At 43.4% G+C, this 14907-nt stretch overlaps 1 protein-coding gene across 7 annotated transcripts in view; it reads left to right on the forward strand.

The window, feature by feature from the left end:
* The window catches only part of ENOX1 (ecto-NOX disulfide-thiol exchanger 1), a 332135-nt gene that overhangs the window by 287940 nt on the left and 29288 nt on the right, over window positions 1-14907 (forward strand). For all 7 annotated transcript variants that reach the window (XM_081214793.1, XM_081214789.1, XM_081214791.1 and 4 more), the window contains one exon: window positions 12871-12956. In XM_081214793.1, the coding sequence (XP_081070919.1) occupies window positions 12871-12956 (86 nt within the window). The remainder of the gene's footprint in view (window positions 1-12870; window positions 12957-14907) is intronic.

The raw sequence follows: 14907 nt of genomic DNA on the forward strand, positions 1-14907 counted from the left end.
CAAGGCCAAACCTGAAATGCTGATGATACAGGGACATCTAGACTACAGTGCTAGGCCAATCTAGAACAGTCTAACCAGGCTTCCCTGCCCAAGTCTGGACTCATTTATCCAAGGTAAATAAGACGAGCTGGCCACTAAGGAAGGGGAAAGAAGAAGCAAGGAAGTTGCTGTTCACCTAAACATATTCAGTTGCCCCACAAAATATATCTAAGTTGGCTTTTTCTTTGTCAGGACCTGAGACAGCTCTAAATATTCTCTCTTTTCTTATTTATTTATTTGTTATTGAAGTATAGTTGAATTACAATGTTGTGTTAATTACTGCTGTACAGAAAAGTGACTCAGTTATACATATATGTATACATTCTTTTCCATATTCTTTTCCATTATGGTTTATCATGGGATATTGAATATAGTCCCCTGTGCTATACAGTAGAACCTTGTCGTTTATCCATCCTGTGTATACCACTTTGCATCTGCTAACCCCAAACTCCCAATCCAACCCTGTCCCCACTTGATAGTGATCAGCGTATACAAAAGCAGTACTTTAGTCTCATAAGGAAGTCTTCTCAATGGGGCTGTGGTGGTACCGTGCCTGGGACCCCACCTTCGAAGCCTGTATATTTAAAGCTGTCTCCAGAGTTTTCAAATCCAGAGAAGGAGAAGCCACCAGCTTCACTCCCTGATGCACAGCATTGATTCAGGCTGCACCTTGGCACTGACCCCAGTGTGAGCTTCCAAGTTTAGCCTGGCTCCTCTATGGCCTGATTAAGAGTGAGGAACGAGGCTGTTGTACACATGAGACAAACTGTTCTCCTGTAGTTCGTTATCTGGCAGAAGTACCGCCTGGTTGCACTTTCTAAATACTGCAGGCACTCACCTCAGAATGACAGGTACATCAGGTCCTGTAGAAGCTGGCCCAGGAGGAATTCAATTCAAAAGATAGTCCCAACTTCATCCATCATCTATAGATTTTTCAACTACAAGGTTATTGAATATGACATCAACTTAGAGCCACTCCAAGGAAAACCAATAATTTTTTTCCTCTGGGATGATATACAGCTGTGATAACGTGCCGTGCACAAAGTTCATAAGACGTGCTGATGTGCTTTCAGTCCCAGGAACCCAAAATGAACCTGTATGTAGTTAGCAACTGGAGTTTTCTTCTATTGGAAAATGTGTCAAACTCTGACAACTGTTTCTCTTTCGCTCAGTGCGACAAAGTTGTGATTTCCCCCATGATACTTTCAGGGTATGAACAGAGCACATAATTAATGATCAGCAGTAAACTCTCCCTCTTTAAGTCTGAATAATATAGACCACTTGATGGTAAAAAAATGGAAATGGGTATCCATTTTCTTTATTTCCGTCCTCTCACAATAGACTGCTTCTCCTTTTATGTTCTACTTGGAGAACATAGTTCATTTACAATATCTGCTGAGTAGTTACTGTATATATAGATAGATGGATAGATTATATATATACACACACACAGTATTTATGTTATTTTACATATATAAATGTATTTTACAGTATTTATATTATATATAAATTACTATAGGTGTAGACACGCACACACATACACATACACACACACACACATACACACAGGTCTTCCTCAATTTATGATGGGGTTACATGCCGATAAACTCATCTTAAGTTTAAAATATGTAAGTCAAAAATGCATTTAGGGCTTCCCTCGTGGCGCAGTGGTTGAGAGTCCGCCTGCCGATGCAGGGGACGCGGGTTCGTGCCCCGGTCCGGGAAGATCCCACATGCCGCGGAGCGGCTGGGCCCGTGAGCCATGGCCGCTGAGCCTGCGCGTCCGGAGCCTGTGCTTCGCAACGGGAGAGGCCACAGCAGTGAGAGGCCTGCATACCGCAAAAAAAAAAAACAAACAAAAAATGCATTTAATACACCTAACCTACCAAACTTCATAGCTTAGCCCAGCCTACCTTAAACATGCTCAGAATACTTACTAGCTAACAGATGGGCAACATCTAACACAAAGCCTGTTTTATAATAAAGTGCTGAATATCTCATGTAATTTATTAACTACCCTGCTGAAAGTTAAAAACAGAATTGGTTGTGTGGGTCCAGAATGGTGTGTCAGTTGTTCACCCTCATGATCGTGTTGCTATAACTGGGAGCTTCGTCTCAATACCGCTGTCCAGCATCAGAATATGATAGTGCATGTCACTAGGTGGGGAAAAGATCAAAATTCAAAATTTGAACTGTGGTTTCTACTAAATGTGTACTGCTCTCGCACCACCATAAAGTCAAAAAAATCGTTAAGTTGAACCATTGTAAGTTGGGGACCATGAGTATACACACACACATAACACAAACATTTTTTTTCAATCAGCCACCTCAAAAGTTTAAAAACAATATGCTTTACAGACTGTAGGTTAATGGGAGTAAATACGAGGGTTACGTTTATAACATGTCAACTCTGCTGAGGTCTCTAATATTAGAAAAAACTTAAAAATTGGTAAATTCAACTGTGTTTGAAATTAAAAATTTAGTAAGTCGGGATCTTCAATAAAAATTAGGTACAACCAACTCCAAATTTTCCAGGCCTTTTCTCTCACTTTTGGTCTCTTAAACTGGTCCCTCATATTAGCATTTGAAGTTCAGCATTGAACAAAACAAAAACAGCATGTGACACTCAATTTGAATGAATATATGAGACTGTTTAAGTCTAAGGTTTGGTTAAATTTAGGAGTTTAATTTTCCCTCCATTTCTCCATTACCTCTCCACCACAATATTTTATTTTACTCTGTTTAATGGAAGTTTTATTACAGATGTGACTTCCTGCCCAAACCCTACCCCCACATTCCTAGGTACTTACACTGTTTTGTAGTCAAAGAGAGAGTAATCATCCAAAAGAATGCCAGGGTAGAGAAGAGTTTCCAAGACTGGCTAAATGGATCTTGTCAAAGGGTGCAGTTGTCCCCGGCATTAAATGTGCCTGTCTGCTAACTGAGTTTGGCTGTTCATGTTTTGTAGAAATCTAAATGTTGGGACCATAAAGACCTCTCCTGCAGCTTCTGGAATCCAGATAAGGACTGTGATAGAGATGGAATGACAGAATATGGGTCCAAAACTGCTCTGGACCAGGCTAGAGAGAGAAAGGAGTTTCTGGTGCCGGGGCTACTCTTTTCTGAAGCATACTTGTGGGGAGAATGATTCTGGGAGCCCCCTGGACTTCTGATACATCTGGAGGGGTCAGGAATACTCTGCAATTTCCCTGGAATCTCCCCTTGGAATAATTAAACCCATATATAGGATATAGTAGGCCTGCTCTAAGTCACTCTAAAAGGCTAGGGGCACAGCAGAAAATCTCCCTTGTATTGGAAATGCTTATTGGCAAAATCTTCAGCACGTGTAGATGCCTATATATGTGCTATACGCGAATATATTCAGGTAACACCCTCTTGGGACACACAGATGGTATATAAAAAATGCACAGTGGCACAAATCTTGATTGCCTGGAAGAGAAAAGGGGAGTGAAAGATAAGCTATTCAAATGGATTTCATCTACAGAAAACATAAAACTGAGGCTAGAGCTTCCTAAATAATGAGCAATCCTAGTTATTTGTGACATTAATTTATCTGGGCAAAAGAGTATATTCTTTCCAGAGATTCTCACTACCATTTTATAAAATTGGTGGCTTTTTTTTTTTTTTTTTTTTTTTTTGTGGTACGCGGGCCTCTCACTGTTGTGGCCTCTCCCATTGCGGAGCACAGGCTCCGGACGCGCAGGCTCAGCGGCCATGGCTCACGGGCCCAGCTGCTCTGCAGCATGTGGGATTTTCCCGGACTGGGGCATGAACCCGTGTCCCCTGCATCAGCAGGCGGACTCTCAACCACTGCGCCACCTGGGAAGCCCCAAAATTGGTGTCTTTAAGACATATAAATTATATATACATTACAGAAGATCAATGGAATTTCATCAGTAACACTACTTGGAGCTTTGCAGATTTCGATCCTGAGTCCCTTGGGAGATCCACCATTCTATCAAACTTTCTGCTTGACAATGAACGGGCATCGAGTGCTATGTTCCAACTCAACTAAAGTAGCTAGGCCCTTAGGAAGCACTTCATTATTGATTGCTAGATTATTTATTATGCAATCAATCCTTGTGAAGACAGGTTGGCATATAATTGAACCTAAAAGAATTACATTTTTATGGGAGTTTTGGAGGGTAGCATTTTATATCTCAAAACTGTATGGTAACCACACATGAGGTCAGCTTGACATTGCCTAGTGTCTATGCCAGAACTCCTGGTTCCTTTCACATGTGCCCTACATGCTGGATTTGGCATGCGTTGAACTTGTGTGGGAGAGGATGAGTCGATACTTCTGGTTTAGGACCAAAGCTTTGGAGCTGTGTTTGGTTGGAAACCCCTGGCTATTGTTAGGAAGGAGAATGGATCAAAATTTTTTATTGACAGGCAGACAGCTCTGAGGAGGTGTTGACAGTCTAACCCTGCGTCTGTATCACTCCATCTTCTCTTGCTTTTTAATTAATTCCAACACAACACATTTCCAGTCCCAGCAGCCCTGACTGGCACCCTGTCAATGCTGGTCATCATTGTAAATCCCATCCAGATATAGTCAAAACCTTCTCAACAACTCTGTTTATAAAGTTGCTGTTCCAAACGCCCCCAGACCCCTGAGAACCATCCTCACATTCTTAATGATCAGGCAAGCTTCTTCACATACCATCGTGACTCCTCTGCGGATCAGGACATACATATTATGGGTAACCAAGGTGACGGTTCACATCAAGCCCCTCCCCTCCTACCACCACCACCATTTCCATCACTCTCACCATTTAACCCATCTCCTCACAGCCAGCCTATATCTGAATTGGAATGTCCCCCCTTATACATGGGTATTAGGAAGCAGATGAAGGAAATGTAGAGAAAAACACTTAAAGAAGGTTGAGTGGCGACTTTTTGGTGTTTTCAGTGAATAGAGTTGAGGCTGTATTTAGGCTGCACCTGAGAAAAGTAATCTGGGGAGTGTGTTCTTGTCTGAAAGCTACTGACCATAAAGAATGAGTCATTGACCTAAATCTTGTTTCCAAGACACAAATGTCCATATCAGTAAATCAACAAACATTTGTCAAGAGCCTACTCTAAAAATTACCAGCCTTCATTGTGGAAAAGAATCATGTAGGCAGCCTGTTTAAAAGACAGAAGCTTTGTCCTCACACACAGAGATTCTGTTTATTGTAAAACTAACATCCAAGGTGATACTGAAGCAGTCAGCTCTGGGACTGTGTTTTGGGAGCTAGTGGCCTGCCATGTACCAAGACGTATCTTAGCGGATGGTGATAAGGTGATCTCTTCCCTCAAGAATTTTATGGACTAGTGAGAAAGAAAGTAGTTAATGACCATGAAACTAAAATCAGAAATACAGAGAAGGAGCTATTTCTGCTGCAGATGCCTTGTGGGAAGAAAGGACAGTTGAGGGAGCCCTAAAGGATGAATAGAGTTTCCTCTGGTTAGATGGGGAGTTGTCAAGGCCATTTCAGATACAAGGAACAATTTACTGAAAGGCCCAAATACAGTCTCAGGAGTTTAGTTAAAATAAGACAGAAAGATAGATATTTTTTTAAAAAACTAAAATAACTGTACAAGATCAGGTATTATAATCACCAAATAAGTAGAAAAAACTGCTTTTTGGAAAATTAAAGGTTTTTAGAATCCCAAGGCACTTAGAAACATCAGACCAAACCACAAGTGTTTGATCAGTCTTCTGCTACCCACTCCCAGTCTTGTCTCTCTCCACTTCTCATAAATGCTTTGTCACTCTGCAACCACCCACAGACAACTGTCCCCTAGTGGCTTAGTGGGAGACCCAGATTTCACATAACCCCTCCCTGATGGCTCTCCAGACTTCTGGTCAGTCCTCTGTAGGTTTCCAGCAAATATGACTGTGTCTAGAGACATCTCTTCCTCTGCAGAGCTGAGATTCCTGGAAACAGATCCAAAAGAATCTTGCTGCGATTTATGTCAGAGTGTTCTGCCTGTGTTTTCCTCTAGGAGTTTTATAGTATCCAGTCTTACAGTTAGTCTTTAACCCATTTTAAGTTTATTTTTGTGTATGGTGTTGGAGAATGTTCTAATTTCATTCTTTAACATGTCGATGTCCAGCTTTCCCAGCACCACTTGTTAAAGAGACTGTCTTTTCTCCATTGTATATTCTTGCCTCCTTTGTCATAGATTAATTGGCCATAAGTGTGTGGAGTAATTTACTTTTGAGCTTTCTATCCTGTTCCATTGATCTATGTATCTGTTTTTGTGCCAGTATCAATACAATTTTAAGAATAAGAGTCCATAAGAGAAAAAGAAATCTGTATATTATGTTGAGATATGTTCCCTCTGTGCCCACTTTCAGGAGAGTTTTTATCCTAAATGGATGTTGAATTTTATCAAAAGCTTTTTCTGCATCTATTGAGATGACCATATGGTTTGTAGTTTTCAGTTTGTTAATGTGGTGCATCACATTGATTGATTTGCGGATACTGGAGAATCCTTGCGTCCCTGGGATAAATCCCACTTGATCCTGGTGTATGATCCTTTTAATGTGCTGTTAGAGTTGATTTAGTAGTATTTTGTTGAGGACTTCTATATCTATGTTCATCAGTGATACTGGCCTGCAGTTTTCTTTTTTTTGTAAAATATCTTTGTCTGGTTTTGGTATCAGGGTGATAGTGATAGTGACTTCACAGAATGAGTACAGAAGTGTTCCTTCCTCTGCAAATTTTTGTAATAGTTTCAGAAGGACAGCTGTTAACTCTTCTCTAAATGTTTGGTAGAATTCACCTGTGAAGCCATCTGGTCCTGGACTTTTGTTTGTTGGAAGTTTTTAAATTATTGATTCAATTTCAGTACTGGTAATTGGTCTGTTCATATTTTCTGTTTCTTCCTGGTTCAGTCTTGGGAAGTTGTACCTTTCTAAGAACTTGTCCATTTCTTCTAGGTTGTCCATTTTATTGGTGTATAGTTGCTCATACCAGTCTCTTATGATTCTCTGTATCTCTGTGGTGTCAGTTGTCACTTCTCCTTTTTCATTTCTGATTTTATTGACTTGCGCCCTCTCTCTTTTTTTCTTGGTGAGTCTGGCTAAAGGTTTATCAATTTTGTTTATCTTTACAAAGAACCAGCTTTTTGTTTCATTGATCTTTTCTATTTTTTTCTAAGTCTCTATTTCATTTATTTCTACTCTGATCTTTATGATATCTTTCCTTCTACTAATGCTGGGTTTTGTTTGTTCTTCTTGCTCTAATTGCTTTAGGTGTAAGGTTAGGTTGTTTATTTGAGATTTTTCTTGTTTCCTGATGTAAGCTTATCTCACTATAAACTTCCCTCTTAGAACTGCTTTTGCTGTGTCCCATAGGTTTTGGACCGTGGTGTTTTTGTTGTCATTTGTCTCTAGGTATATTTCTATTTCCTCTTTGATTTCTTCAGTGATCCATTGGTTGTTGCAAACACTTCTAATTGGTTTCCCAGTTTCCCTTTTGTCTGTTCACCATACAGCAGCTTGAATGAAAATTTGAAAACATAATTCAGCTCATATCATGCCCCTGCTTAGAACCCTTCCATTGGTTTCCTGCTATGTTTAGAGCTTAATCCAACCCCCTTAAACTGGGACCCTATGTGATCTGGCTCCCCACCTACCTCTAAACACATGCTGCACCACTCTGAAGCCAAGTTTGTTCCTGCCACCCCATTTCCACCTCAGGTCCTTTGCACTTGCTGGTGCCTGTACCTGAGTCACCTTCCCCCAGGCTCTCTGTGGCTGACTCCTCTTCATCTGACACACGGACAAATTCACCTTCCTTGACCTCCTATAAAGCAGCCCTCCACCAAGCTTGAGGATACTCCCCACTCCTGTCCTATTACCTGTTTTGTTTTCTGCAATATGCCCACCACTCTCTGAAATTTTTTTTTTTTTTTTTTTTTTTGTGGTACACGGGCCTCTCACTGTTACGGCCTCTCCCGTTGCGGAGCACAGGCTCTGGACGCACAGGCTCAGTGGCCATGGCTCACGGGCCCAGCCCCTCCACGGCATGTGGGATCCTCCCGGACCAGGACACGAACCCATGTCCCCTGCATCGGCAGGCAGACTCTCAACCACTGCACCACCAGGGAAGCCCTGAAAATATCCCTTTTTAATCTTTGCATTTATCGTCTGTGTTGCTTGCCTAGAATATAAGTTCTCCAAGAGCAGGCGCCTTGTCTGTCTGGGCAATGCCGTGTCCCTAGGACCTTGGCATCTAATTGCTGCTAAGGAAATGCATCAGTAAAAATCTAGCACTACTTGGTTAATTTAAATGTCACTCCCTTGGTCTTGGTGACATCTAAAAATGAGAAAAAACTAGATGATGTTGATGGGAAAAGCTCAAAATGCCTTTATGTGCTTGTTTAAATGGGCCTTCCTAATGAGGGATTTGCCACATGCTGTCTGGAGCTGGTCTGTGTGTCTTTCTAAAGTAGTGTTTCAGGCCCTGAACTGTGCAGGAAACTCAAGAGTACTGACAGCCTCCTCTATTCCTTCTTTATTTTCTTAAATTAGCTACTTACAGTTGTATTTTCCACTGTTGGGAAACGCATTCTTCAATGTGGAGACCTCGCTTCTCCATGGAACCAGCCAAGACCAATTCTTGAGTCATCCCTTTGGAGATCCACCAGTTCAGTAATGGCTGAGTTCTCCACCCTCAGTTCCTAGTGTTTCTTTCACCCAGCCTTTACAGTGTTTATGGTCTTCCAGAGAACCATAAATAGTTTCCAATTCTGGGTTTATAGCATTTTTCATTGGATTTTGAGTTACAACTATCCTTTTTTTTTTTTTCTTCCCCATTCTCAGGAAATATCCCAGTTCCTTTAAAGGAGCTTTAAGAGGCTTTAGTTTGTTTAGGAAGCTTCCCCAAAGTGAATCTGATCCAGAGCGAGGGTCTAGAAACTACATTTTCTCAGACGCCATGACTGATTCTTCTGTGATGCCACTGGCATGGGCAGGATCAAGGGGGGGAGGAGGGGTGCAGTACTTGGGGGATAATGACTAAAGGTTCCCATTTCCACTGCATCTCTAGCGATACTGAAGAACTTGGTTGCCATCCAGAGGAAAAGCTTGGAAAACCTTTATTTAACTACCTGCTTTGACCCCACATGTCTTTAGTGGCAATTGCTAAACTTTTATAAAGAAAAGCTAATGGCTTGTTAATATCAGCTACCACTAAGATGGTTCTAAATACTCTCCTAGGGAAAAATACTCATGTCCGGATTAGGATTTCTAATCTAATTTTAGAAAGATATATAGAAATCACATGTGCATTTTCCCCTTAGCTTTATGAGCAAAACAGTTTCAATAAAAAGTTTCCATGCCCAAAATATCCAAGTTACTCTGTCCTGAATTCGTAACAGGATGAACAGGATGAGTTAAGGGCAGGAATCACTGATGAGTAATTCCTCGAAGTTACCTGGTATTTGAAATAGTACTACATCCTTGGTTAGTACTGGTAGCAATTTTTAAGGTTCTTATTTCTCCTGATTTGTCAATAATAGAACAGTAGAAATTTTAAAGAAGTACACTGGCCATTCTCAGTTCTAGAGGATAAATTCATTCAACATACATTTGTTGTAACTGTATACTATATTCCTGCTATTGAACCAGAACACACAAATACTGTCTAAGGGCAGAGTTCCTTGGGGTTACAGACCCAAGATTAGGGCTGTGGGACAGTGAACGGTGAGGGAGGCCATCATCACAGAGGCAAGAAAAGCGGCCACTCCAGGTCCTCCCACTTCTGGTATCCCTGAATTTCCTCCTTCATCTTCTTAGGTCGTCTGGGCTTCCCTGGTGGCGCAGCGGTTGAGAGTCCGCCTGCCGCCTGCCGATGCAGGGAACACGGGTTCGTGCCCCGGTCCGGGAAGATCCCACATGCCGCGGAGCAGCTGGGCCCGTGGCCACTGAGCCTGCGCATCCGGAGCCTGTGCCCCGCAACAGGAGAGGCCACAGCAGTGAAAGGCCCGCGTACCACAAAAAAAAAAAGAAGAGTTGTCAGCCACTCCCCCATAGCCCCCACCCCCATCCTCTTCTGAACCATCCTATTCATTCTATTGGAGGCATTTAACTAACTTCATGTCACACTCCCAAGGGCATTTATAGGAGAGGCTGCAGGTTATCCAGGAGATGTTGAGGATTCTTTGTCCTGTAGGGATATTAACATAAAAAATGTTTTTCTGTATTTGCTGGGGCCCTTGGGATACTTGTAAGGCTGCTGTAGCCCATCTACCTTCTGAGATACCCCCTTGTCCCATGGGAAGCTCACACATTCTTGTCACCCAAAGGCTACAGCATCCCACCGCCTCCCCTGTGCTCGGCTGGGCACAAAGCCAGATTAGTCAGTCTGCTGCCTAAGCGGAAGTCCAGCCAAGGAAAGGACTGTGCTTCGCCGACTTGTAGGGCCCCTCCAGTCTCTACAAGCCACTCTCTTGAGGCGCCTCCTCCCCTCCCTGGGAGCATCGCATTTAAGAGAAGAGAAAAGCTTCTCACTAGGAACACCCTCGCCTTCTCACAAAGCCAGCCAGCACTGACCACTCCTTCTCCCTTCCCCGTCCTCCTCCTTTCCTCCTTGTAGGGGGCAGGGGTCTGCCTACCACTTGTTGGAGGCTCTCTGTGGAAAGCAGTAGACACAGTACCACTTGTCCTCAGCCTGGGACAGCAGGGAAAGCCCCACTCACCATCCTGAAATAGAAGCAGTTCCCCTTGGGACTTCCCTGGTGGTCCAGCGGTTAGGGCTCGGTGCTTTCACTCCTGAGGGCCCAGGTACAATCCCTGGTCGGGGAACTGGGATCCCACAAGCCACACAGCATGGTGAGGCCAAAAAAACCCCCCAAAAAATCAATTCCCTATAAGAATTCTGCCCCCTCTCTCCCACTTAAGGAATGCAAATGGAAATGTTATTTTTTTTTAATACTTCTGTTCTAATTTATTTTCTAAGTAAATCATTCATGAGATTCTATACTTTAACTCTTGGTAATCAGTTACTTATAGTGCCACCTCGCGAGATTTGAGAATTTCAGACACAGGGAAGTAGTTGCCAGGTCTATACAGTTAAAACATAAATTAACAAAGTGGTAGGAGGGGGACAAAACAATCCCACTTACGTATATTAAAAATGGCTGTTTGCCACTTAAGGAGATTAAAACTACCATTGTTACCTTCTATCATCACCATTACTTCATAAGAGAAGGACATTTTAACAAAAAACGAAGAACATAATCTCAGAATAAAACAGTAGTTCTTTATATTTCAGGGAAAAGGTCAATCTCTGAAGACTGAGTGAGGTTCTGGCTTTATGGAGAAACGTATCTAATCGTCTCTATGTTCCTCATTTCACTGTCCACCAAGAAAACCCACATAAAAGCAGTGTTCTGAGGATAGGTCTTGAAAGTACTTGTGTAGACTCTTTGGTTCTCTGTTCTCAGCCTAAGGATAAACTGAGAACTTTTCTTTAAAAACTGACACTCATCCAGAGCATCCCAAGCATCACACAGGAGATCATGGGGCCACGGGACCCTATCCCAGGTCGATCCAAGGCCACCCTGCAATTCATAGCATGACTTAATGCAGAACGATGTGCTCGGCCTATGCTTGCCCTGACTGCGTTTCATACAAGTGTGGGTCTTCCCTCTGACCTTTGGCTTTCGAGCACCAAAGCATCACAATAAACAGAACGTTGAGGCCTTATCCTCAACTTTGATTCATCTCAAAGCCTGTTTCAAAGAGAAGGCAAAAATGTGAGTCTGAACACAGTTTCTTAACAAATAGGAGCATACAGCCTATGGAGTTGATGTCCTCATTTTCACCATTTTGATTTTGGTTACAAGAGCAGGGAGGGTAGGAGGGTAATGCTTTTTCGTCAGCCCTGACACTACTGTTCAGCTTTTCATTTGTCAGTACAGTGTTGACAGCTGAATTTCACGATGGAAAAGCCCTCTGATTTATAATCAGACTCCAGCCAAACCGTCCATTCCTGGGCCTTTTAAAATGATCTTGTAAATTATAGCAGCGAGAAGGAGAGAGCAGGCTAGCTCCCTTAAAACAACAGCAAGGGGCTTCCCTGGTGGCGCAGTGGTTGGGAGTCCGCCTGCCGATGCAGGGGACACGGGTTCGTGCCCCGGTCTGGGAAGATCCCACATGCCACGGAGCGGCTGGGCCCGTGAGCCATGGCCGCTGAGCTTCTGCGCATCCAGAGCCTGTGCTCTGCAACGGGAGAGGCCACAACAGTGAGAGGCCCGCGTACAGCCAAAAAAAAAAAAAAAAAAAAAACCACAGCAGCAAGATCCAGGGGGAAACGGCAAAGGATTTGTGCTTCAGTGGCAGTGAGGGGAAATATGGATTAAATACTCTTTGTAACTAGCAGCTGTAATTACCAGGGGAATTTGACACAGCTGTAGGAGCCGTTTTCATACTGCAGAGTCTAGTGAGGGAAAGAAAAGGGATCATTTTATCCTTCCAATAACTACAATTTTTTATTGGCGAATCAAGCGTAGAATTGGTAGTTGAAATGCTTCCAGGAGTCTTTGTTTAGAAATACCTTCATTCATCTCTGTGTTTTCTCAGAGTCTCGCTTTTCCAGCTACTGTCGTTCCAGGAGACAGTGTTCTGTTGGCCACGTTACCATTACCGTCTTCAAAATGTGCAGTTATTGAATACTTGCCGAGAGCTTTTAGTAATGGCAAGACCACGACTCAGCCTGACAAAACTGTCACTGGGGTCAGATGACATTATTCGCCTGAGACTTTTATTTGCCTCTCAATAATGTCCAGTGTTTTGTATTTTTAATTCAGGCATCATATCAACGTTTCTTCACGTCCACCCTTTTGGAGCCAATATAGAATATCTCTGGTCATACATGCAGCAGCTGGACTCCAAGGTAAGTCCTTTTTCTCAACTTGCATTGCTAAAATGTAGCATGTTGATTGCTGGCTGCAGGTCGAAGCTGCGTGAGCTGCGTTAGGGATATAATGGTGTATGGAGGTTTATCTGTACTTCTTCACAAGAACTCAGTTTCTGGCAGAGAGTTGTCTTCTTTTCACTTGCTTTTGTCTTTGTAGAAAGAAAAGCAGTCATCGAAAATAACAATTACTTTCAGCACATGCCAAATTACTTTGAAAAGCATATGAGGGGGGCTTTCCTGGTGGCGCACTGGTTGACAGTCCGCCTGCCGATGCAGGGGACGCGGGTTCATGCCCCGGTCTGGGAAGATCCCACATGCTGCAGGGCAGCTGGTCCCGTGAGCCATGGCCGCTGAACCTGCGCGTCCGGAGCCTGTGCTCCACAACGGGAGAGGCCACAACAGTGAGAGGCCCGCGTACCGCAAAAAAAAAAAAAAAAGCATATGAGGGATTTAAAAGCGCAGGTTGGCCTGAAAGTTCCCACAACAAGGGAGAACTCATGTCAGGGTGACTGATGGGGCATTATCCTTAGACCATATTCTCACAGGATTCTATGTTAAGGGCTCCACACAGTAGAGGAAAAATCACCTCAAATAACATAAAAATCTGATATGACTCTCAAGAGAACTGTATTAATGGTGGTTTTTTAGCATCATTCTCCAAATGGAAAAAAAAAAAAAAGACTACAAAAGTTCCTCTCAGCTGTGCTCCTCGAGGGTCACACAGGGTCAGGACATCACTCCTCATTTCTGTGAGGCTAGTTTTTCTCCTCTGCAGACCAGCTACCCTCCTAGCCCACTGGAGTGTCTGTGCGCCAAAAGAGAAGAGGCAAAAAGAGCTCAATTTATGTATCAAATTCCAGTGAAGAGTGAGAGGGGCTTCTGTGAAAATCAAGTGATGGCATTAACCAGTACTGCCTTGGGGAGCCCTGGAAGGGGACAGAGATGCTAGGCCTGTCACTGGGCAGTTTGCTAAGTGTCCTGCTGAGAAGGAAAATGGAAGCAAGAAGCTCTTCCATAGAGCACAGCAAAGCGCCTGGGATGTGCAGGACCAGGCCCACAGCTCGCTGACCTGAATACACACACATACAGTCATTCTGAATCTTCAGTGGCCAGTATCGATTACACTGCTACACTGTCATCTAATTTTGATTCAGATGATCTTACCAATTCACAATCCCACAACCGCTTGACCTTTCTAATGGGTCTTATACTTCACCTTTGAGAGACGTCCTCTGGAACAAAAAGTGTTTTTCAGTCATAGAGATCCATGCCCTCTTATTCTCCCGCAGCTGGTGACAGGGTAGACCATACAGAGTGAGATGGAAGGAGGAGACTGGAAGAGTCTTTTTTTTTTTTTTTTTCCTGCGGTACTGGGGCCTCTCACTGTTGTGGCCTCTCCCATTGCGGAGCACAGGCTCCGGACGCACAGGCTCAGCGGCCATGGCTCATGGGCCCAGCCGCTCCGCGGCATGTGGGATCTTCCCGGACCAGGGCACGAACCCGTGTCCCCTGCATCAGCAGGCGGACTCTCAACCACTGCGCCACCAGGGAAGCCCTGGAAGAGTCTTGACGTTCAGAATCATGTCATTGCCTTCCCTGTGGCCTCCCCTCACTTCCATTGGGGAGGGGAGGGTGACAGAAAACGCTCCTGTGAACTCAGATGAAGTGAGGAGGAATGATACGATGTTACTTTGTTGAAAGAAAGCTTTGAAGACCTACTTTGTTTGTTTTTCCTTCTCCAATATGCTTCTTCATAATATCACCACTACCTTTGCCTAGAGGATTAAATGAAATGCCACTTGCACCACTGTACCTGGCATAGAATAAGCCCTCAGGAAATGATTCCTATTGTTGCTATTATCCTTCCCTTGTATTGTTGACATTTCTTTCCTTCCCTTTCTGGAAATCCCAAGTGGGAAGCCTTTGT

Source organism: Mesoplodon bidens (genome assembly GCF_964165515.1).
Source record: "Mesoplodon bidens genome assembly, chromosome: 17".
NCBI classification, from domain to species: Eukaryota; Metazoa; Chordata; class Mammalia; order Artiodactyla; family Ziphiidae; genus Mesoplodon; species Mesoplodon bidens.